Source organism: Bacillus rossius, chromosome 1 (assembly GCF_032445375.1).
Source record: "Bacillus rossius redtenbacheri isolate Brsri chromosome 1, Brsri_v3, whole genome shotgun sequence".
Lineage (NCBI taxonomy): Eukaryota > Metazoa > Arthropoda > Insecta > Phasmatodea > Bacillidae > Bacillus > Bacillus rossius.
The window spans coordinates 260,716,355-260,739,451 of record NC_086330.1 but is presented as its reverse complement, the minus strand read 5'-3'; the positions used below and the strand labels follow the sequence as shown (position 1 = coordinate 260,739,451).

At 38.5% G+C, this 23,097-nt stretch overlaps 1 protein-coding gene across 6 annotated transcripts in view; it reads right to left on the bottom strand.

Moving 5' to 3' along the window:
* LOC134527522 (caskin-2) overlaps positions 1-23,097 on the bottom strand; it is a 386,358-nt gene that overhangs the window by 38,185 nt on the left and 325,076 nt on the right. For all 6 annotated transcript variants that reach the window (XM_063360267.1, XM_063360265.1, XM_063360263.1 and 3 more), the window contains 4 exons: positions 22,009-22,164; positions 17,674-17,765; positions 6,842-6,940; positions 3,206-3,457 (listed from right to left, as the gene is read on the bottom strand). In XM_063360267.1, the coding sequence (XP_063216337.1) occupies positions 3,206-3,457; positions 6,842-6,940; positions 17,674-17,765; positions 22,009-22,164 (599 nt within the window). The remainder of the gene's footprint in view (positions 1-3,205; positions 3,458-6,841; positions 6,941-17,673; positions 17,766-22,008; positions 22,165-23,097) is intronic.

Here is a 23,097-nt window from a genome sequence, read left to right as displayed (position 1 = left end):
CAACCCAATCGAATTGCTCTGCTGGAATCACTCTTGAGCTGAAATATGTTCTCAGCATAATCTAGTGTTTGGATAAAACAAATAAAATATTAAGTGATGATTGATGTTTAGGTGAGTAGCATTCCAAAGGGAGGGTCGATAGGGTCAAAATAATTCCTCTAGATAAAAAAGAAAAACTTCAGAGATAAGAAAACATGATTTAGAACTTATCACATAGTTCGGATGACTTTTCTATAAGTCAGAAATGCATTGAAGAATCCTTGGTTATTACTTTTAAATCTTTCGTACTTTCCACTAAACTGGGACATAATCCGTGTTCCCCAAAAACCCTTCGGTTCTCTGCCGATGTTCCTTTACAATGAAATTTGAGCTGTGTGCGCCACTGGTCTAGGTGAGAGGTGAGGTAAGCGAATGCCGTCATTTCCACATGTAAAATACTGTAAGAAAATGTGTTTCAACAGCCTGGGAACGTGACGTGACGAAACAGACAACTGGAAAAATAAACCTAGGCTAACAGACGCAGCGATATACAGTTGATCCGGTGTCTAACTTCTTGCATCCGATTCCCGCCTGCTTCCCGTACAGTCAATCAGATGGTTGCTTTTGGTCAACATGGCAGCATGATGAAATTCCCATAGAAAATTATTAAATAAATCTTATGTCATTTCTTTTTACATACGTTGTTTGTGTTACGTATTAATGTGAAATTTAATCATCACTCTCTTTAATAAAATGGTTACAGAATAGATAAAACACAAGTCTACCGCATGTAGCAAGCGTCTGTGGTAGCTGAAGTAACACACGCGCACCTCAAACTGCATCGAGTTCAAGTGCCTAGTGAAAGTCAAATCGGTGTTGGTGTTGCGGAGTGCTGTAAGGGCAGGAATCTTCACGGGCAATCACACCACATTTCGCGAGCATGAAGTCATTCAGCACTGTTTTATCGCTGTTATTAGCGTTTCAAATATGACTGAACTTTGTCGCACAAGATAGTTGGGTATTCATGTCAACAAAAACATCGCTGATTGGTGCAGGGAAGGAGACTACATTATAAATTATAAATCATTTAAAACAGCTCAAACTAATGTAAATTTGACCGAAAATCGTTTAAAGTAACTGGCCTTGAATGTGTGAATATAGTTGTCCGTGTTTGAGCACTCTAAACGCAGACTGATGGAGGAGCAGATCGGCCGGCGGCCGAGACTAAGCCACGGGCAGCGGTGTTGACGGAAGGGTCAACCACATCCTACGAGCAGGTCCATGTTCGGCCGGCTCCGACGAGGTCGCTGGGCCGCGGCCAGACGCCAACACGCGGCTCACGCACCACGCCTGCGCGGCGCCCGAGCTGGTTCACTCGCCTCGCCGGCCCGGCCACGATCCCAGCTGCATCCTCAGTATGATACTATTACCGTGTTCCCTCCCCGTTATAGCCCGACGTGCCTCGTGCACATAAGTGGTAGGAGAAGTGTTTCCAAGTGGTCCATATGTAATGCTAGTTTGCAAGCGTGTTACTACTGTAAACATGTCTTCATTACAAAATTGACACTTGTGTTTCATGTATTTAAAATAAAATATATATATGGCTTTTTCTAACGAAATAATTAAGAATATAGTAAAACAAGCAGACTATTACTTAAATTTCTGTAAGTAAACGTTGGAGTTCTAAAAGTCTTCTACTTCCTGACATTTTAACGTGAGAAACCATTTTCTATTAAAATTCATTATTGAGAAAACTTACACATTAAAAATAAATGATACAATGGTTAACCTGAAGCCCATCCTTCACAAAATCTTGGCTACACGCCTGGTGGGGGATGTGGTAGACATGCCGCGAGTAGAAGGAATTGTTAAAGGGGGGGGGGGGGGGGAGTACATTCCCCCGCGTGCATCTGGATGTGAAGCAACGGCCGCCGTGTAGAATTATGCGCAGTCCACGTACGATTTTCCTTTAAATAACCCTGAGATTTCCCTCATTTTTCTCGAAGACCCCTCCCTATCCCTCAACAAAGGCTTAACTTTTCCCTAAGTAACCTCCAACAAGCCTACAGGGAGGAGGGTGTGACGTGGGAGTCTTTCTCGGAGACGTCGGCGGCCATTTTGATAACGAAGTCACCATCGCTAAATGTCTTCAATAAAATTCAGTCAGGATGAATAATCATCAACTAGATAGTCCAGAAGTGGCCGCCGTCTTTTAGAAGCAAAAGCACATCAGTTAAAAAAAAAAACCACACAACTTATGTGATAATAGAGTAATTAGACGAATCTCTTAGTCTTTTTACTTATATCAGCACACAGTGAATAAACGATAATATAAGAAATAACTATGAATGTTATAATGGAGAGATATCTTCTAATTTGGAATTATTTTTGAAAACTTCTAAAAATCACTTTAAAGGTAAAATATTAAAGATTATATTCCAGTCCACAATGGCGTACTGAATCCTGTTAGAATCCAGTGACAAACATCATTTGTTAAACAATTGACTGCAGCTTATTTTTACGAATTTGAGGAGCACAGTCATAATACAGTTTACTAGCTTGATGAGGTTGGATTTAAAAAAAATACTCTAAAATGTAAAATTAAGTTATACATAAATTCACAATGAATGAGTTCCTAGCTCCTTGACCAAATGCAGGAATACTGCATTGTCCTTAAGCAGGAAATACAATACCGAACTCAGCCAAAGCCACAGGGAAACAGAATTCCGGATGGCTGGATTGTGATTCGAATCAGGGTCAACTGAAATGCGAGTTCAGTGTATTATCATCGTGCCATCTACCTCCCTAAACTGATTGTTGGCCGACGTTGTAAGTTATTACGGTGCTATACAGGTATATATATATATATATATATATATATATATATATATATATATATATAGAGAGAGAGAGAGAGAGAGAGAGAGAGGAGAGCAAAGAAGGGTGGGTGGGGGAGAGTCTGAGAAGAGGGGATGAAGTATGGACACTGAATAGTATATAGGATCTAGGTAAAACAACAGTAACAGGAAGTTTAGTTTATATAATATGTCAAATCATTTTTGAAAATTGTAATTTACTAATGTACTTCAATTAAAATTACATGTTTTTTTTTTTTAAATCTTTAGTGTTTCTATTGAACCTTGAACACTCTAAAATTATTCTTTTAAAAACAGTTGGTGAAATGAAATGTAAAGTTGGGTAAGTGAGGTAAGTGAGGTCCACTGACCGGGACTCCTTGCTGCAGCAGGCGCTCCGCCCTGGCGGCGGGCCCCCCCTGCTCCCCGGACCCCAGCGACGAGCTGGACAGCGAGCAGCGAGGGCTGCCGCCGCCGCCGCGCTGCGAGGCGCCCGCGGGCCCCAGCAGGTGGTAGCCCGAGGCGCGGCCGCTGTCCAGGCTCGCCGTGCTGTGCCGCGAGCCCGAGCCCGAGCCCGAGCCCGAGCCCGAGCCCGACGAGCCCGGGCTGTCCCGACCAGGGCTCTGCGGACACCGCGCCATGCCTTCCGCTCCCACACGCTCCCACCACACCCGTGACTAGCTTACAACAGACACTGTGTTAGATGCCGACCAGTTCCCGTCAACTCTGTCCCAAGCTGGCTCTAACTAGACGATTCCTGACCAGCTCCTCCGTTACTGACGCTAATGCTTCCCACTACATGATGGTTAACCAGTTTTAAATACCTCATTACAGGGAGGTATCTTCCGCGATCGCTAAATGCTTAAGTTGTAGAAGAAATACATCTGAAAAATGGATTTTGGCAGTAAATGTTGTTTGTTAGGAACTAATGGATAAAAATTTCAAAACAAATACTGGCCAAAACTAAATTTGTTGTCGACACTACCCGAATTCTGCTAAAGAAATACGAAGCCTACCGGATCCTTTTGAGCGAACCCAAACCGTACCGAATGTTCCTGACTAATCCCGGGCAAAGCAGAGCGCTTCAGACTTCACTTATATTTATACTATAAAAGCGTTTGCAACTATAGATAAAATTATAGGTTTTAAGCTTAGTTGGCTTAAGTCCGTACATTTCTCACTGGTGCCCGACCATCAGGCATACCTGACCGTTCGATGCCGGACTATCGGAAGTATACTGTACATCTACTCCATATACAGCTGACACACTATTACACTCGCTAACAACTCCAGCAATGACTAGCTCTAACTCACTGCAACTACTGACCCCGATACTAGTGACTACATCCCCATCTTATCAACTCTTAATCTAAAGTGTCTAAACAAATGATCACTTCTACAGGGCTAATTCACACTCTTCCTTGCGAGCTATACCAGGTCAACCACTACCAACTGCTCCATTTCTAGTTCAATTACTCATTCTCAAGACTTAATTTGATTTTTAACTGTTGGCTGCTACATCTCATAATATTCCCTCCTCACTCTGTAGTGGCTAACCAAACTAATAACTCCTAATGATGTACATGATTCATTATCAAAGTTCGCTTGTTTTTCAACTGCTGGCAACTCGAACCCTAGTTGGCACTCTCACACTGCAACTGCGTTGCAGTACTGTGTCTGTGTACCTTCACATGACCGGCTATATGGAAGGTGACCATTTTCTGGAAAACATCATGTTTTATATAATCAAAAAAATGTTAAACAGCGATGTTTTTATTGGTTTTCTTGCTTAAGTGGTTCTAGTTTGCCAACTACACCATTACAAACATTACTGGGATCTGCCAGTCTGCCATCATGGAACTGAAGGCTAAAGAAATGTACATGCAGTAACTGTATGCCGCTTTATTGCCCGCTGCAACTCCTCTTGAACGTACTCAGTTAAACTGGCTGCATCACTTAGTCTATAAAGGGCCTGTAGATATGACCGTTTCTTTTAAATCATAATATAAATTATGAATTCAAGTCCCACCACATGCACTTGTTTATTATATTCAGATTTTCTTTAAAGATGATATTGTAATAATTAGGATTTAAAATGCTGTGATAATTATTAACTAATGCTTTTAATTGGGCTCAGGCACATCTAATTTGAATATACACAAACAATTTATATATGGTTTTAAATTAACATTGTTGTAGAGAATATTGCTTAAATTTGAAATAGTAATAGTCGATTATTAATTGTTAAAACATAACTTGATTGAAAACAGTGAATGTGTATTTATTTTAAACACAACCCTCTCCCCGTCAACCAAGCCTTTAAGCGGTTGGTCAAACACTAAAACAGACGCATATGTATTTCATCGGCAGTTCTTAGTACTTAACAGTTCAGCAGCAAAGAAAAAAGCCATACCGATATTCAGTAAGACTGATTAAACAATGTGTTTGATCTCAGAACAAATAACAGCTGACTTGTTTGTTCGAATGTCCAGAGTAACGTCGCAAGGTTAAGCTGGACTGACAATGATCCTAACGTCCTTCAAATACTTTTCCATTTTGATGCTGCCAACTGACTAGAAAGCTTAAATACCCAGTGGCGAAAATTTCTCTTTTATAGGTGGACGTACATTTAAGTTAAGAACCTATGCAGCATAGAACTCTTTTTATCCCTCTAATATTTATTAATATATTTTCATATTTGCATATGTAATTTCTTACACTTCTATGCCTCGAGGAAATTTTGTATCAAACATCAAACTTATAATGTGTTCAAACGCAAGTTAAAAATATTTATAAGGAAGCAGCCAAACAAATAAACAAACTTAAAAACATTCTAGATAGTGAAGATTGTCGGCAATAGGTATCCTGCTAACATTTTGGAGGTTATTTCATCCGTCCATCCGTCGAAAGTTAAAGCTTGGCATGGTTTTGACGGACAGACGGACGGAATTTTCCGAGCCATCTGATTGGCTACAGGTTACTTGATTGACGGACGTTACTCTGGACATTCTAACAAACAAGTCAGCTGTTATTTGTTCTGAGGTCTTTAAACACGTTATTTAATCAATCTTACTATATTTTGGTATGAATTCCGCCATTTTTTTGCTACACATAATTGATGCTGATTGGTCAAGATAACGCGTTACGTGTTTGCAGGCATGACCGATGATGGACAGAGAGATATAATGGTTTTATGTTTACAGGAACCTCACGTATAGTCCGTGTCGTGTAACTTTCCTCAAATCTGACAGTTCTCAAAAGTACATAGTACCAATTATCTACATATCTTTCTTCCACTGTCGTTCTGACAGTGCTTGTCAGTGTTCGTAAACGCAAATCATGTCATCGTTTGCAGGTACTACTTTTGAAAACTGTCAATCAGAGACAAGTTACACGACACAGACTTTACGGAACATAAGTTACGCAACACACTGCAATTTTTTTTTTGTAAATGGAACAGAAATGTAAAAGTACAGATATTTATTTTTATTTTTACATTTACATGAAGACAACTGTATCACTACAAAATAGTGTTCGCCATAATACTGAGTTCGGATTCATACCCGGACATGTATGCTTTGTCTTGTCCCAGTACCTCCGATGGTTAAAAAGTTCCCTGAATAACGTTCCAGTATTAACTATGCACATAATAAGTATGATATAACAAAATATAATCACATTGTTAAATATTCGATTATCTTTTCCATGGTTAAAAAACTATGCTTGAATGAAAAATCATTTAAAATGTATAATTATGCGCCAATTTTCGTAAGAAATACTCAGTTTTATCTACCAAAACGTATTTCATATATATGCAAATAAATAGCCATAACCATGTGTTCTACAAATATACAATTTTATTTTTGTAATATTATAAACTATTTCTAGGTAACTGGTTTCCAACGGAATCTTCTGTAAAAGTACTTTTTTATTTGGGCAGGGCATGTTCTCAGGTACGAATCAAACAAAAAGACACTGGGACACGATATTATAGGGGCTGGACTTACCTGGGTCATGTCGATGCCCTGGTCCTCTTGCAGAGACAGCTGGTGGTGGTAGTAAGACGAGCCTTTTCCCGAATGCATCAGCTGTGTGTACTGGATACCCTGTCGACAGCGAGGGGGCGTGGCTTAGTGCGTGTTCCCCAGCACTCACGTCTACTCGGGGTCTGGCCGCGCATGCATCACTACATGGATACCGCATGAAGCAGTACCATGTTTGAGGAACACCCAAAACATTGGGTACAGTGCTATGTTTGTATCGTGAAAAAACTTTTTAAATAACGGTATTTTTGGAAGTGAACCTGTTTGGAGACTTAACTTATAAGTCTAATTCATAACTGTTAACAATGAAAAGGTATGGTCAAGCTACATTTCCGAAATGTTTTGGGTGTTGCGATATGGCAACGGCGAGATAGGTCATTTTAGTTACGTCACAGCATGCCGTCTCCTGAAAATTGTAACTCCATGCAACTACTGCACTAATTAAAATTTCCGTAAATCTGTGGAAAAGTTAACAAAAATTCACCGTGAAACCACAGGAACCAGGCTGATCCTTGATGTAAAAAAAAAAGTTCGTGTAACTCATTACACGCGATAGAAGTGAACCTTCTTTGGCAATTTGAACCTCGACACGTAAGTAAAGTGTAAGGGATAAAACGGCAGAGAAAGAGAAAGACAGAAAGAAGACAATTTTATAAATAAACATGAATTAACAAAATTATTACTCACTTCAAAATAACTGTTCATGATATCAATAACTATTGATAAATCTATATAATGATTAATTAACAATAAATATTACTCAAAGTTGAAATACACCATAACGAAAAACTGTGGGTGTTACTCACTGTTTCTTCAAACAATTCTGCCATTTGGAACACGTCGCATGTTTCCGAGTACATGGTTCCTCTGAATTATTCGTGCTGCGCAAAACGCCCAAGACGTTTACCTCAATAATAAAAATAATACCGGCTGTTCCCGTGACTATTTCACGCGAAAATAATAAAATTCACAAAAGTTATTTAGATAGAAAGTATTGACAGTTACGGCACAATATTAAAACTAGGCTTAACCTTCTATAATGAGTTGATGCATTATATATATATTTTTTATTTTTGCAATTTTTACGGATGTGTTACTTTTTTTTTTGCGACGGATACATTCTAAACCTTATTTGTTACTTGCAAAATGTTAGACAAATATAAAGAACTAAAAACTTTGCCTGGTACTGTGTGTGTTATGGTCACTCATTACAAGTTAATTTTCTGTTTTTACACCGTTAGGTGATTATACAAATTTATTTCTACTGTGCCATTTTCGATTCCCCCTCCCTCAAATTTATAGGCATTGACATAAAAAATCTAGCATGGCGGGTGAAGAAGAGCCTTGAGAACCAGAAAAAGTGGTTTCGAGAGGAGGGGGTGTCCAAGAGTGTATATGCTGGAGACCTTTAGAATATCAGCACTGAAAAAAAGTTTAATAAGTTAACTTGTGTATTTGGCATTTGTTTATTTCAAGAATTGAGTAAAAAAGAGGAAAGTTTGCCACTAGTTATGCGTTTTATAATCACACTTTTTTTTAAAACAGCTATACGCTGAGTCCGGGTTCATAAACTATGCAATATTCCACAATTTTTAAATATCACATGACATCCGCCATATTGAAAATCCGTAATTATTATCCCAAAATTCTTTAAAAAAAAATAATGAAAAATATTATTTAGTAATACTTTTAAAATACAGAAACGCACTAACGTCATAAACCTTGGGAGTCCTCAGTTCAAACCCGGTGAAAGAAAAGTGGCGACGAATCCTTCCCCATGGAGGCTACCAGCAGACTAACCACGACCAATAATACCAAGGAATATATATTACGCCTACCATCATGACGTTATGACGGCCATCTTGGATACGCAATTTTGTTTTCGTCTGCTAGAGGTTGCTGCCACAATTTTTTTTTTTACTTGCTGGAGTGTAGCAGTGTCAATCACCACGTCAGCTGTTGTAGCATACATCATCTTGTCGGTCATCTTGGCCACCGTATTGAAAGTCTGTTATTACTAACTTATAAATTCGGAAATCTTTTTTTAAATTCATAAAAAAAATTCCTATTAATATAATGATTAATTTGATCGATTCCTGTCCTTGAGTCGATCCTCGGCCGTAGCAGAAAAAGGTGTTTTATCTTAAATATTTATTTAATTAAAATCACCTCAAACTAACATTTTACAATAAAAAAATTCCAGAAATAAAACAACACATATTACAAACATTATTTATTAATTAAATTCTACCCAAAACAAGTACAAAAAACAGTTAATTATTAATATAAAGCCTTTAGCTTTTCTTGATTCCTCCAGTCATCCTGGAGCGTGAACCTTTGCATGTCTTGGCATGTTTTTTTAGGTCGTTCCACATGACAGTCTATCACCACACATTTCACACAGCTGAGAGTTCTCTATTTGATGCCTTGCACAGAATATGTGTACAAATGTTTTGCTACAGAAAACACATTTTGGTCCTATTGAATGTACAAACAGGCCAGTCCTTCACAATACTTGATTTGCCTTTTCAAGTTTATGTAGTGTTGGAACTGGTTGCAACAACTGTTGCACTGATATTAACACAGTTATAGCTGTTATTACAACCGTGTACAATATTGTCACAGTAAGCACAGTTGGGTGATGGAACAATGCCAATTGATGCTTCCTTGGTTATCGAATTCACTGATGCTGATGACAATGTAAATGTTAAAGTCTCCAGTACTACCGAAATTGTAGCTAATGTTGGAAGTGCTACATGCGAAATATCCATACTCGTCAACATAGCTGACACCAGGATCTCTGTTGATGTCGGAGTTGACATTAATGTTGTTGTTATAGGTGGTAGGTCAGACCGAAAAGTCGAAGAATCATCAATTGCTGATGGTACAGTTGTCATCGAGGTCTTCGTCGGAGATGCTACTGCAGCCGTCAAGTCCGAGAAAGGATTAACAGAGCTGCATAATTATCCGGAGAGTCTGTCCTCGCTCTTCCACGCTCTCAGTCACACCCAAGGCAAGCTAATTATGTATTCATGTGCAATAGTTATGTGAGACCTTTTACCCAAACAACATTTCAGTTTGTAGCTTTACAGATTTTGGAATAGATTGCCTAATAGTCGCGACAGAGATATATGAAGCCACACCATTCGCATTGTGACGAACTAATCAACTTATTCAATGGACGGTTTCAGTCTTCTGATGTCTAGCATAGCTCACATGGGTAAAGGGTTTGCCATAAAACTTACAATCGAGTTCTTGCTTGTGCGTAACTGTGTCTGAATTGGGCCTCATGCATATTTTATAATGCCGTTTTAAGCTATCTCGAGATCAGTTAGTTTATTACATTTGCTACACTGAAAAGTGTTCTATGTAAACTATTCTCACATCCGCATTTTTGATGTCTGCGAGCATAAGATGCTTTGGTAAAATACTTTCCACAGTACCTACACTGGTGCGTCGAATATGCCAATGAACTTCCGTTGCTCACTGTTGGCACTGAGGCTGCTGTGTGCGATACTGTTACCGAAGACACTCCACAATATTCAACCGATGGAACCGCGGCTTTCGATGTCTGCTCTGCAGGCGAAACCACACACATTGAAGTCTCCTGCAGTGCTGAAACAGTAAGTGCCACCGCCACCAGGATCTCTGCAGCTGTTGGCACTGTTACCATCGGGCTCCACTGCCTGGACTACCACGTAGACTCCGGTTACTGCTTCATAGACTCCGGTTCCAACTGGTTCACTGGCCTCAGGCTCAGGATCACAAGAATCCGACTGGTCATCCTCGTAATTACTCTCGGCGATGACTACCTCGGTGAGACATGGACGACGACGTCTGCGACCACGACTGCTACACAAATTTTACTCGGTGCTGCCATTCGGATGTCTGTGTGGATGCATCGCAGGTCGTAACGGGTTGCAACAAATCTTGACCTATACAGTTTGGTGTTGCACATGCAGACGAAGAGACTACTTGTTCGATGCTGCCTGGTAGGATCGTATGTGATCTCATGTGATAAGACAGCACAGTTTCCATGTTCGCAGCAATCCAGCAAAGGAAAGTGAGAAAACCGCCAGTGCTGAGCGCATCCATCGCAGGTTTCTGTACATGTGCGTGTACATCCAGCTTTCCAATAGCTGTTCTCAAAACTGCTGAAGCTAGGTCTTAAGCTCACATACACATTGTCAGGATGAAACAAAAACATCTTCTTGCAGGTCGAACGTCAACTGAAGACACGAACTGCTGCATACATTTATATTAGGTATACAGGAACAGTGCAGGTTAAGACAAGTCTACTCGTACTGGAAGAACCATTTCCACATTAGCTGCTATTTGCACCACGCACAGTTCCATTCACATCCAATTTTGTCGCAAATGTGAGGTTGCTCACCATACATTGCAATAAGCTTGCGCAGGAAAGGACAGCCGCAGGTCTAATAATTCAGCGGCCCTACCACACAACTTTCTCAGCCATTTCTTCTGTTCGAGCCCTGCGATGTAAATGATGTCACACGAATTCTGCAGTGGTAAATCGTCAAGTGTGTTTTTCACTCATGCTACGGAATTTTTCCTTCGCCTTACTCCGGGTGATGGTAATACTTGCTAAGTCACTCAATGGTCCTCTTGTTTTTTTTTGTCCAGTAGTTTCCAAGGATATGGAGACCGGAAGGTGCGGGTTCGAGTGTACCTGTATTCCAAGTCGCTGCAACAATTCAAGTACCAACGCTTGGCTACGATTTTACGATCGGTGGAAGGCCTGAAGTATTTTCCGTTTACTGACAATGCAGATGAGGTGCCTCCTAGCGAAGCAAGAGCCAATTCCGTGTTTGTTTTCGAAGACGACGTGTGCGAGAAGCAGGGTCTAGTTCAAGAGTACTTTTCCATGGAAAGACATGCAAATGTAGACAGTGTTTATCCTTGTCAGATATAAAGCATAAAACCTAAACATTTGCTGCGTAAGATTGCAAATGTTATGTTTTCGCATGGACAAACTTAATTTACATCAAGCTTACGAAGAGCACGTAATCACCAATATGATGTTTAGAGTTTCGAAATTCAGTCGTAGCAGTCACATTCCGAGTACCGAAAAGAATTGCTTACTCAAGGCTCACGACACAAAAATTCACAAATATATTTTGCTAAATGGCCAAAAAGTAGCAGGTGCGAAAAACTAATAATTAGAGTACCTGGATACAATTAACCAGCGTGTGGAGCCCTAGTATTCTCGACATCATCGAAGTATTGAATGCGCCAAGATGTGGCGATTTGAGGGTGTTTCAAGATAGCTTGAATGCTTCACTATTTATTTCACTTGGAAACGAAAACAGATCTCGCTAAACACAGTAAGAATGTGTTTGATTCGTATATGGAAGAACTCGCTAAAGACCCTGTCACACTTTCAAATATTTGTCTCCAATTTGAAAGGGTAATAATGGACGGAAATGGATGGAAATAGACTCCCAATTTTCTCCATCCAATATCTTGGACAGATAACCTCAAATATGTTTTAAATTATGTCACACTCTCAAAGTTTATTTCTGGTCTACAATATCTCCAGTTTTTCGATTTTTATTTCATGCTGAAATTAAATTATTCATCACATTGCTGGATGAATATTTCGAAGTTGCTATATATTTTTTGTGCATTTATTTACTTTGAGAATCTCTGTCAATTTAAATCACATTAATACTCGTTACATAATTAAATTAATTCAGTTATTTTTAAGAGTTGTATACGCATACTTTACTTTTTACATATAACATCATTTCGCATTCGACATTCAAACTAACATTATTTTAGTTATTTCACTTTTATAACATCTTTAATCACCAATTAGTTCTTCGCCATTTTAAGGATTCGTTGTAACGGAAACGGAAGTCATTTCCGTCTTCGCTAAGCATGATTTTGATTGGCTGATTTCATCCAACATCCGACATATTTTATAACACTTCCTATATGCAAAATATTGACGGAAACTCAACTCATCCAACTTGTCAAACAAACGTGACTTTCCTATGACGTCTTAACCTCTCAACTTTATTTGACAGAACACATTGGAAGGTGTTAGAAGCGAAAGTCTGACATTGTGACAGGGCCTTAACGATACTGCGGAAGAATAAAAAGTATAACAGTATAGCCAGTGACCTTCATTGTGCTATACAGTATATTCGTGCTAAATATATTATAGCTATAAGAGCCAGACTTCCACGTGAAATGAAAAAGAGATATTCAAAACAAATAACTAGTCGCCTTGACGAACTTAAAAAAAACAACAAAGAATAGCCCGTCACTGTGAATACAGAAGATGATGAGGTGCCAACTACAAATAAGTGAAAATATGAACAATTCGATAACAAGAGGACTTTACGAGTATTGAGTATATGCACAATAAAATTATGGACATGTGGACACCATGTTAATGCAATGGTGCGGCCATACCTAAGATCTTTCACAAGTCAAAATAATGACACGACCTACAGAGTTTACAGAAAACATAATAAGTGGTTCCTCGGCGCTAAGGAAATAGCCTTTTTACCAGAAAATATCGCATGTGTAAAGGATTACAAAACACATGGGACTCCAGGTCTGTACGAATTGTTGTTTCGCAAGGAACCTAAAGGCTACGGGTCAGGGTGAAGGTTTAAAAATGCTAGAAAGTGGTCAGAAATTTGACTACGCATATTGAGACGACCCATATGAATTCGTCTATCGTCTGAGACTGCTGCTGGCTTTACTTAGTGAAGGAAACTTTTCACACAGCAACAAAATAGTCTCCATACTATAAGAACTGAGAGAAGCTGGCTACATACTATGAATTGAGCCGGAATCGCTCGCGTACTTCATACTCCTGCAAGACGGAAATACCTTCGATGCAAAGTTATAGTGCGTGGACTTGATGATTTATTCCAGGTGGACCTTGTTGAGGTTATACGATATACCACATTCACAAATAAACAAGGGCTTCAAGAACATGTTGGCCATCAACAAGTAGTGTAGCAAGTTCGCTTGGGCCAGATCTGTGAAATCTAAGAAGGCGACTGAGGTAACTAAGGCTATAAAAATAACATTTTTCACGATGGACATGTACGTCTCACCTGCAACAGATATCGGCAAATAATTCTACATTGTGACTTTCAAAGATTTGATCAAGAAGTTTGGCATTAAAACACAATTCTATATTTAATAATGTCAAATCCTTCGTAGTCAAGAGGTTTAACATAATTTTGCGCGCCAAGATTTGGCGTCAGTTCACGGCTAAATGAACTTACAAGTGATTGAATATCTTACAGAAACTAATAAGTGAATACAATTCCATGGTGCCGAAAGTACAAAGACGTAAAGAACGATCACCTGCTTCAAACAGTGTTTCCGAACACTAAGAAGCAATATCCACGAAAGCGTAAAGCTAATGTCGGCGACATTGTGCGGCTCTCCAGAAAGAAAGGTATCTTTCGAGAATGATTTCACTGAGAATTGAAGTCCCGAATTTTTCCCTGTAACCCACATTCGCGAATCGGAGCCTAGTGCAGACTACCTAAGATTTGGACCACGTGCCTATTCGGAGTGGTTTCTATGTCGGCGAGATTCAGCCTACGATGTATCCCGACACGTATTTGGTGGATACGATTCTTAAACGAAGAAATGGTCGATCCTACGTCAAGAAGAAGGGCTTCCTACCTCACTTTAATTCGTGGGTAGCAGATGTGAAAATCGAGAAACTCAAAATACATTAATAATTTGCATATAGCATTGTAGTATTTATGTAACAAATAATGTTTAAGAAAATGTGTTTTTTTTATTTCTTCAGCTTTGATTTTTATGGTAAAATGTTAATTTGAGGCATATTTAATTAAATAAAATATTTATGAAAAAATTAACTTTTCTAGCCACGACCAAGGCTCGAACCAAGGAAAGGAATTAATCCAATCAATATACATTACTATGTTTTTTTTAATGAATTTAAGAGTTTTTTACAAATTTCTAGGTTAATAAATACAAATTTTCAATGTGGCTACCAATACGGCTGACAATATAGTGATGAAAACAAAAATGGCAGATCCAAGATGGCCATCATGACATCTTGCTAGTTGGCATAATATATATTTCTTGGTATTAGTGGTGGGAGGGGGGTCTGCGTGACATGATGTCATATTTCAAAATGGTGGAATCCAAAATAACTGAAGGTTTGAAATCCAATATGGTGGCGATGCCAAAATAAAATATGGCGAAAAGTTCTAGAAAACCGAATATCAGCTATGAAAGTTCAAAATGATGTAATCCAAGATGATGGTTGGCCCAAGATCATCCCAAATGGTGGCCAAAGTCAAGAAAAAGTTCAAGGTTAAGTTCATCCCAGATGGCGACCGAAACGTCACAATTTAATATAGCGGTATGCGGCTCCTCGCACTTCAACCATGAACCAAGTGAAGGCCCGTCATTTCTATACTACTTCTAGTGACTTGTGACTCGCGTATTTTATAAACAACCGAAATTGTCTTGCGTTTGTTGCGTGTTGTGTTCTTACGCTCAGGCGTTTCTCGCCAAGTTTTTTAATCCTGTGTTGGCGTAAGTTTAAAAGTCGACCTTGTGATCTCCAACAACAGGCGACGTTGGACTTGCGCCAATTCTTAAAGGCGTTTACTTGTATGCTGCCTACTTCTATAGCCCGTCCCACTCTTAGATTGCAGTACACGGCTTATGGCGCGCGCTGTTGCCAAATCTCTAACACATAACGAATTTCAGGAGATGCGTGTCTTTGTAATTTGGATAGAACAAGAAGCATTTTAAGAAATCATATCGTAATTTATAATATTTTATACTATTACACATATAAATTTGTAATAATGCCACTTTTATGTAAATTTCAAATAAAAACTACCTATTGTAGACGAAATTTTCTTATAGTTTTCTTTTCTGTTCTAAAAATCCCATATATATACCTATATAATTATATATATATATCACATTTTCATGGGCCCGATAAATGCCGTATTTTTGGACAAGTCATGTCCAAAATGATAAATAAAACACGGTAATGGAAATTCTCGGTCGAGTAAGTTATGGGGAAAATCCGAACAATTGGTACGAAATGGGGAAGATTTTTTGAAAAACAGAAAAATCGCAACAACTCCCATAATATGAATAATATCGAATCCGTTTTAACGTATGATAACTCGGATTACCTAATGCCGAAAAATGTTTTCTAAATACATTTTTGATACGACCAGCCATAACTGCATGGGTTCGAAAAAAATTTTCACCGGACAAAAAAACCTAACTGCCTTAGTAGACACATTATCAAATCTGTTTAAATTGTTTGTAATAATATCATAATTATTTTCCAAAACTTTGTCTAAAACAATGTTTGATAAGATGCTTGGTGAGAAGGATAGAAAAATAATTCAAAATTTTGTACCATGATCGCTATTAAATTCCTTCGTATTTATTTCAAACATTTTAAAGATTATGTTCAAGAATCGATTATAATATTTTTTGTTGACTAAGGAAGCCATGTATTTGAAATTGCTTGTAGGACAGAACCCCACTTATCTAAACACACGGCCCTGTTTCCTCTTACGACGGCAGCGCGCGCTCTTGTACTGATAAGACACATCTTTAACAGCTATTTCCACGGAAACTGTAGAAGCAATTGAGATGGGGCTGCTTTTAAAAACTAATTCAATTCATTGTGAACATTTTTCTCGCTTTCGTCCCCCATCTATCTTTAATAGAAAAAAAATTTCCGCGGGTCAACTTTTTGATGTGTCAGTTTGTGAGAAAATGCATTTCAATATATTAAAAAAATTATTTAAGTGAAACCTGTACAGTTTTTGTCTTAACATTTGTTCGGTGGCGTCCTAAGGCATTAATTTACTAATAAAAAAAATCTGATTGAAATACACACGTAGGTTTTTTTTTTTTATGTGAAACATATCGGAATACTTCAAAACAGTTCGCAGCGAATAAGTTATGTTTTTTAATTTTTTCGGACACTTAAAATATTGTTAAGTATTCAAAATAAGCATTGCCTGATGCGTATTTTGATTCTATACAATATGAAAAAAAGCTTGGTCCAAAAATTAAAATTTTAAATTTCGTTTGATATTTGGCAACAACGCACGAAGAAACAAGGACAGTGCTAACGGCAATCGGCGTGTGTTAGAGAGAGAGAATGCGCCCATTTACTTCCATACTGCAATCTAAGAGTGGGATGCTCTATAGTGAGCGAAGACACAGTCAGCCAAAAAAAAGTTTTGAATACTTGCCTGAATTTATACAAACAACAGGTAGCATTAAGAAGCATCAATATTTGGCGACAAAGTTTACTAGGAAATCTTATAAGCAATACTTGTATAGTTAAACATCCCTATAAATTGTCCTAAAACTTAAAGCATGGCTTTGATTCATTAACTCAACCCTAAAAACACAATTACTAGGCCACCACAAAGAGTTATTTGAATATTGTTCCCACCAAATATTTTATGTTGACAAAAATATTTTATTTCCACTTAATTGATTCATGATGATAAACATTTTGTTGTCACTAAAAGAGTGATTTTTTTAATCTAAATAAATTAGTTTGCTGTTCACAAAAATATTTCGTGGAGACCAGGATTATTTTTGCAAACAAAGTGAGTGACAAGGAGTCTTACGTGTTTGAGACAGCGATAATGAATTTATTAATTTAAAAAAAACACTGCAATGTCCTTTAACAGTACAACGCAAGTCAAACAGCAGACATTTACCAACAGTACAAAAGCGATCGTGCTGGGTTATCAGTATATGTAACTTACTTGTGGTCCAGGAAACGTGAAGGCCGGATAAGAGAACTGTCCTCCTGGCGACTTGCCCGCCATCGCATAAACCTCGCTGTGGTCACAACCATCTGGCAACAGAACACAGCCCGTAAGTGCCTACGCAGTTTAATCTAGACTAGATACAACAAATCTTTCGTAAAATTAAACTAACCTAGTTTTTTTCTTATAAATGTTCAATATGTGCTTAAACCTTTAGTTATACGGCTCACATCCAACCTAAAGTCCCATTCTTCCCACACTTTGGTTAACACGTCCGGCTCAATGGAAGAAATAGCCTCTTCACTTCTGTGTCTCAACTCTGGTCAATCATTAGGTAGCCGCGGAACGTAGACATGATCTTTTACAAAATCCAAAGGACAAAATCGCATTGGCGTTATGTCAGGTGAACGGTCAGGGACTACGACGTTCAACCACTCTCGTACAAAGAGATTCCAATGGGGAACGCACGTTGCCCTGAAATTACTGATTCACTCTTAGCTAATTGCAGAACACAAAACGCTTTACGCTCAGGAATCGCCATTTAGCGTAGGTGGCGCTGCAAGCGAGAAAACAACAAATCATTACTCGCGCATGCGCTTATATAAAACTGGTTGAGTTACTCTTTGTGACCTTGAATCAACACATTACAACCATTAAGTTGATACTATTAAAATTTGTTTAGCTGGGACATTCTTTTATGGACATACTGTATTTATAAGATGCAAAATAACTATGAACTTATTTGATACTGTGCATAGTTATGAATTTTCTTGTCCTTCGCCCGTATTTTTTCTACTCCTTGAGCAATTGGGTGGTGTTACGAAAAAAGTTTTTAAACGAATTTTTTTTGGTAATACTCTTAGGAGAAAATAATAACTGTAATCGGATGCAATATTATTCATATAAAGAGAGTTCAAGTAATTTTTCAGTTTTTAAAAAAAAAATCTTCTACTTGTTCCAATTTTGAAAATTAACTAACTTGGCCAAGATTTTCCATAGATACATTTTAAGTATTATACTTGAAGTAACTGGTACACTACTACTACAATTATCATATAAAAAAAAGTGTTATCTATAAACAATTTTGAGTTGATTGTTTTGAGATGATCTGGGGACAATGAAACGAAAAATTAAGAAGAATTTTCCAGAACGCACCATGATGATGACTGCAATAGACAGTCTTCCTTTTAAATCTACCCACACTGAACAAATGGAAACTTATTTTGATAAAAACATAACATCGGTTTTCGTCTCAAAGATATTTGTATGATTTGCGGCATACAATTGAAAGTACCGACTGTTTCCTTAGTGCTTGAGTGTTAAGATTACCCACCTCCCGCCAAGGTATCCGGATTCGATTCCCGGCGAGGTCAAACCCGCAAGTAGGAGACGTGGCGGACGCTGCCGTGAGCCAGAGGGTTTTTTCGGGGTACTCCCGTCCATCCTCCATTATCATTCGATCACCTCCCATTAAGGCCAAAGCCAGGATTTTGTGAAGGAGGGGTCAGTACAACCATTAATTCTTTTTTTTTTATTTCTATATAACAGAATTTTAAAAGAAAATTTACAGTCACACTTAAATAAAATCTCAGGGAATAGCAAACTTTTAGGAACTCCAACCTTTAAAAGTATAAATTTAAGTAATGATTTTGCTTCAAAAAACTCAACATTACATACTTTGGTTTTTATTGGATTGTTTTTAATACGTTGATCTTAAGTCAGTTATTTGATGATTTCTTTAACACAAGTCATAAATACACATATACTAACGTTATTAAATACATGAAACACACATGTTAGTTTATGAATGACATGCTTACAGTAACACATGTGCAAACTAGCATTAAATACAGACTACTTGGAAACAAAATTCCTGTTACTTCTGTGTACGAGGCATGCTGGGCTATAATGGGAAGGAAATACATATTGCAGCCCACTAAGTATTACAAAAATCCTTATAAAATTATCCATAAGTAGCTTATCTGCTATGATTTTATTATGTGTTCGTTTTTTTACCCTGGAAGGGAGGGTACCGGACCCCCGGACCCCCACCCCTTCCGGCCCGGCTAAGTGTTTGCTCCCGTCGTACTTTATGACCGCGAAGTCGGCGAGACGTTACGACACACGAATGTGGCTGCCTCTTGAAGTAACGACTGTAGTGTAGGCTAGGTACAGTAAAATAGTGAGCCAGTCTTTCAATACTCGCCAGGGATATGTAAACATTTAACCTCGGTAACAGTAGATTCATGAGTATTCTAATGTTGCAAATAAACTTATAATACGAAACTTGGACACGTGTGCTTGGACTTGCGTGCGTGTGTATGTAATGCCGAACGTGATAAATATACGAAAAATATTCATTTTATAAAAAAAAAAGATAACATTTATTCTCTTTTTTAAAAACTAACTACAGTTCTGGTTAGCAAGATGGTAATACTGATTTCTCAAGGCTAGCCAAACAACAGAAGCACCGAACGAGACGCATGTAAGTAAATGCTTCAACGCTGAACCTGTGACGTTTCCCTCTAGATCAGAATTATCATCGCCTGCGTTTTGAGGTTATACTTCTTTAGACGCATGGACGGAGAAATTTTAGTATTCACTGAAATAAGCGCGCATTACACAGCGAAAATTTAACAGCTTGAAAGTCCAATGCGCATTAATGCAGAACCTGCCATAGTCACGAGCCGAAGTCGTCAAGATGGTGAACCCAGGCTTGGCTACATGCACCCGTGTGTGTGTGTGTGTGTGTGTGTAAACTTTCGCGAACATCAGGAATATACTGTCAAAGTAAAATTTATGACAGTGAAACTATTCTGAAATACATTTAGTAAACTCAAAAAGTCATTGCAAGATATAATCGAAAATTAAAAAATACCTATGATATTAGCATGGAAAATTTTGTTGGAAAGAACATGGCTTCAGATATATTTAACACTCTAAAGCATTACGAACGCGGAGCTAAGATTTTATTATTTTTCAGACTAAAAGTTGCAGTCCAATAGATACATTAAAACAAAATTTACATGAAACACTTTAAAGGATGTTTTTTAACACTAAGTATAAACACGTATATTTGTTTTTGCTTGAACAAAAAAGATCAGTTTGTAAATTACTTCTTAAAAAAACCAATATGATTGAGCTGATTCAATAATTGATTTAACAGTAAACATTTAATCAATATTTTCGTTTACTTTTCATGGCGTCGAACAGTTTCTTGCGTCTCTACAGTATGACTAACGCTGCGCTATCTCTGTATTTCAATGTTAAATAAGGATTGTCAAAATTGTAATGCATTATATTTAAGTTCTCATTAATTGAAGTCTATAAAATAGAACATAAAGTATTAAATGATAGTTGTACCATTATAAAGTTTTATTTTTAATATATATGCGCGTTGTAAATTCTGCTATGTTTACGAAAGCAATCTTTTAGAATTCTGTGACTTCCACAGATTGCAGCACCGTGTCTACACATTTCCGTTCCATTCACGAAATAACTCCTATCAAATACCGTAGTCCGAGAGTTAAGCTGTTTTAACTTAAAAAAATAGTAAAGTTACAAAACAATTGGAAACTACTTGTCAAGCAATTTTTTTTATAAAAGTACAAGAAAAATGCTGTAACTTCTACTGGAAATTCATCGGCGAAATTAAAGAAAATGCTGCATTTCTACAAATGTGTTTGTATGGTTGCAGTAATTTATGCCTCAGGACCTGGAACCGCGTAAAATATTTGTTTGGCCCACCGCTAATTTATAAGATCTGCAGGCAATGTTATGTAGTGTCATTTGTCACAGGAGGGCCATTCCTAGAGTGCACCTTTCCTCTGACGAAATCCAAATAGGTTACTTGTCAGTTTTCCATGGGAATGTATGCAGAAAAACATTATTCGGTACATACACATTAGGCAAATAGTAATGACATGATCTGAAGAATATTACATGACATGGTAATCAAGTCCAGGGAGTACACTTATAGTTAAACGCTGGGTTTGGCTGGCGACAAGCGCAACAACATGCAATACAATTGTCTGGATCGTATTTCCCACCGCTCACCCGAGGTGGATGCGACTATAATTATAATGCTCACAACGTTTGCATCTCGACATGACTCCGCCCGCTCCAGAGGGCGCAAGGCCGCCTCCATTTGGCATTTTCTCCAACAGAGATTTGCCAACCACTGTCAGCCGTTGTTTGGCACGAGCAAGAGCTCGCAGGTGCCACCCCCTACCACACGTAGGTGGTATGGGCTTGAACCTTGCCCATGCATGCGGGAATCAGCACCCGAGCCGTCAGGAGCAGCCACAGGTCGGGCGTGCAGGCGACACTTGCCTCGGGTCGTCGCCTCGACAGGCGCCAGGAAGCAGGTGTCCTCGCTGCTGCTGTAGCCCGCCGACCCGAAGCTGGAGCCCGAGTGGCGGAACACGTCGGGCACGGCTGGTGGCGGCACCTTCTTCACCTGAGGGGCAGGCCGGCTCATGCCTCCCACTGCAACACACGTGGACACGCGCCCTGCAATGCCAGCTCCGCACCGTGCCTCGTCCTTCACAGCAGCTTCGTGTGTACAGCGTGGAGTGGCGCAGCGCGATACCGTACACTCGCATGAGGAAGGGTTGGGGTTCAAGGAACACACGACCCTCCCGAACTTTTAAAAAGAATAAATCCCTATAATCTTGTATTCTTCAACGTTTTGCTACAGTTTTCATCTTGAGTTTTTTATCTAAGTTTTTGGCATAAAGGAGAATAAATAGCATCCTACCAATTTAATATTTCTATAAAACGTGCGATGTTTACTAACAATCACAAATCTCTAACTACAAGAAGGAACTACCCTATTTCCTATGGGCGACTACAATAGGTATAATTATTACATCGGCCCTACAATGTTAACCCTAAAACCGATGGTGCCATAAATTGTAGAATAAAAGCTGTACTGCAATCTGTGTATTGATATTTGCAGAATTTAAGATGGTGAGAACTCTACCCTCTTGAAATCAAATCCTTGACCGCCAATTGACGTGTAGAGATCTAGGGTTAAGTATTATGTCGATTTTTTTTTTTTAGCACGGAACAGGTTTCCTCGTTAACTGTCGCTTCAGGAAGCAGGCCATTGATGCTTCCTCAGCAAGAGGTAAATCTGAGTCCAGCAGAGTGGGGCACAGCGAGAGGCCAGATGGCTACCTCTCGTGGGAGTTGTTATCCAAGGAATTGAAAGGTCAAGAGTAGTTTAAAATTTCCAGTGTTTATTTTTTATTTACTACATTGAGTAGATCAGTTCACTGCGATCTGTGGTAGACATAACACTGTAAGAATATAGTGTCCCAATTATGTTGCAAGATATGTAGACATATTGTCAGCAGACAGCACTTTTAAAAACTAGAAAGAAAAAAAAACGGGATGAACATAAAAGTACATTCAACT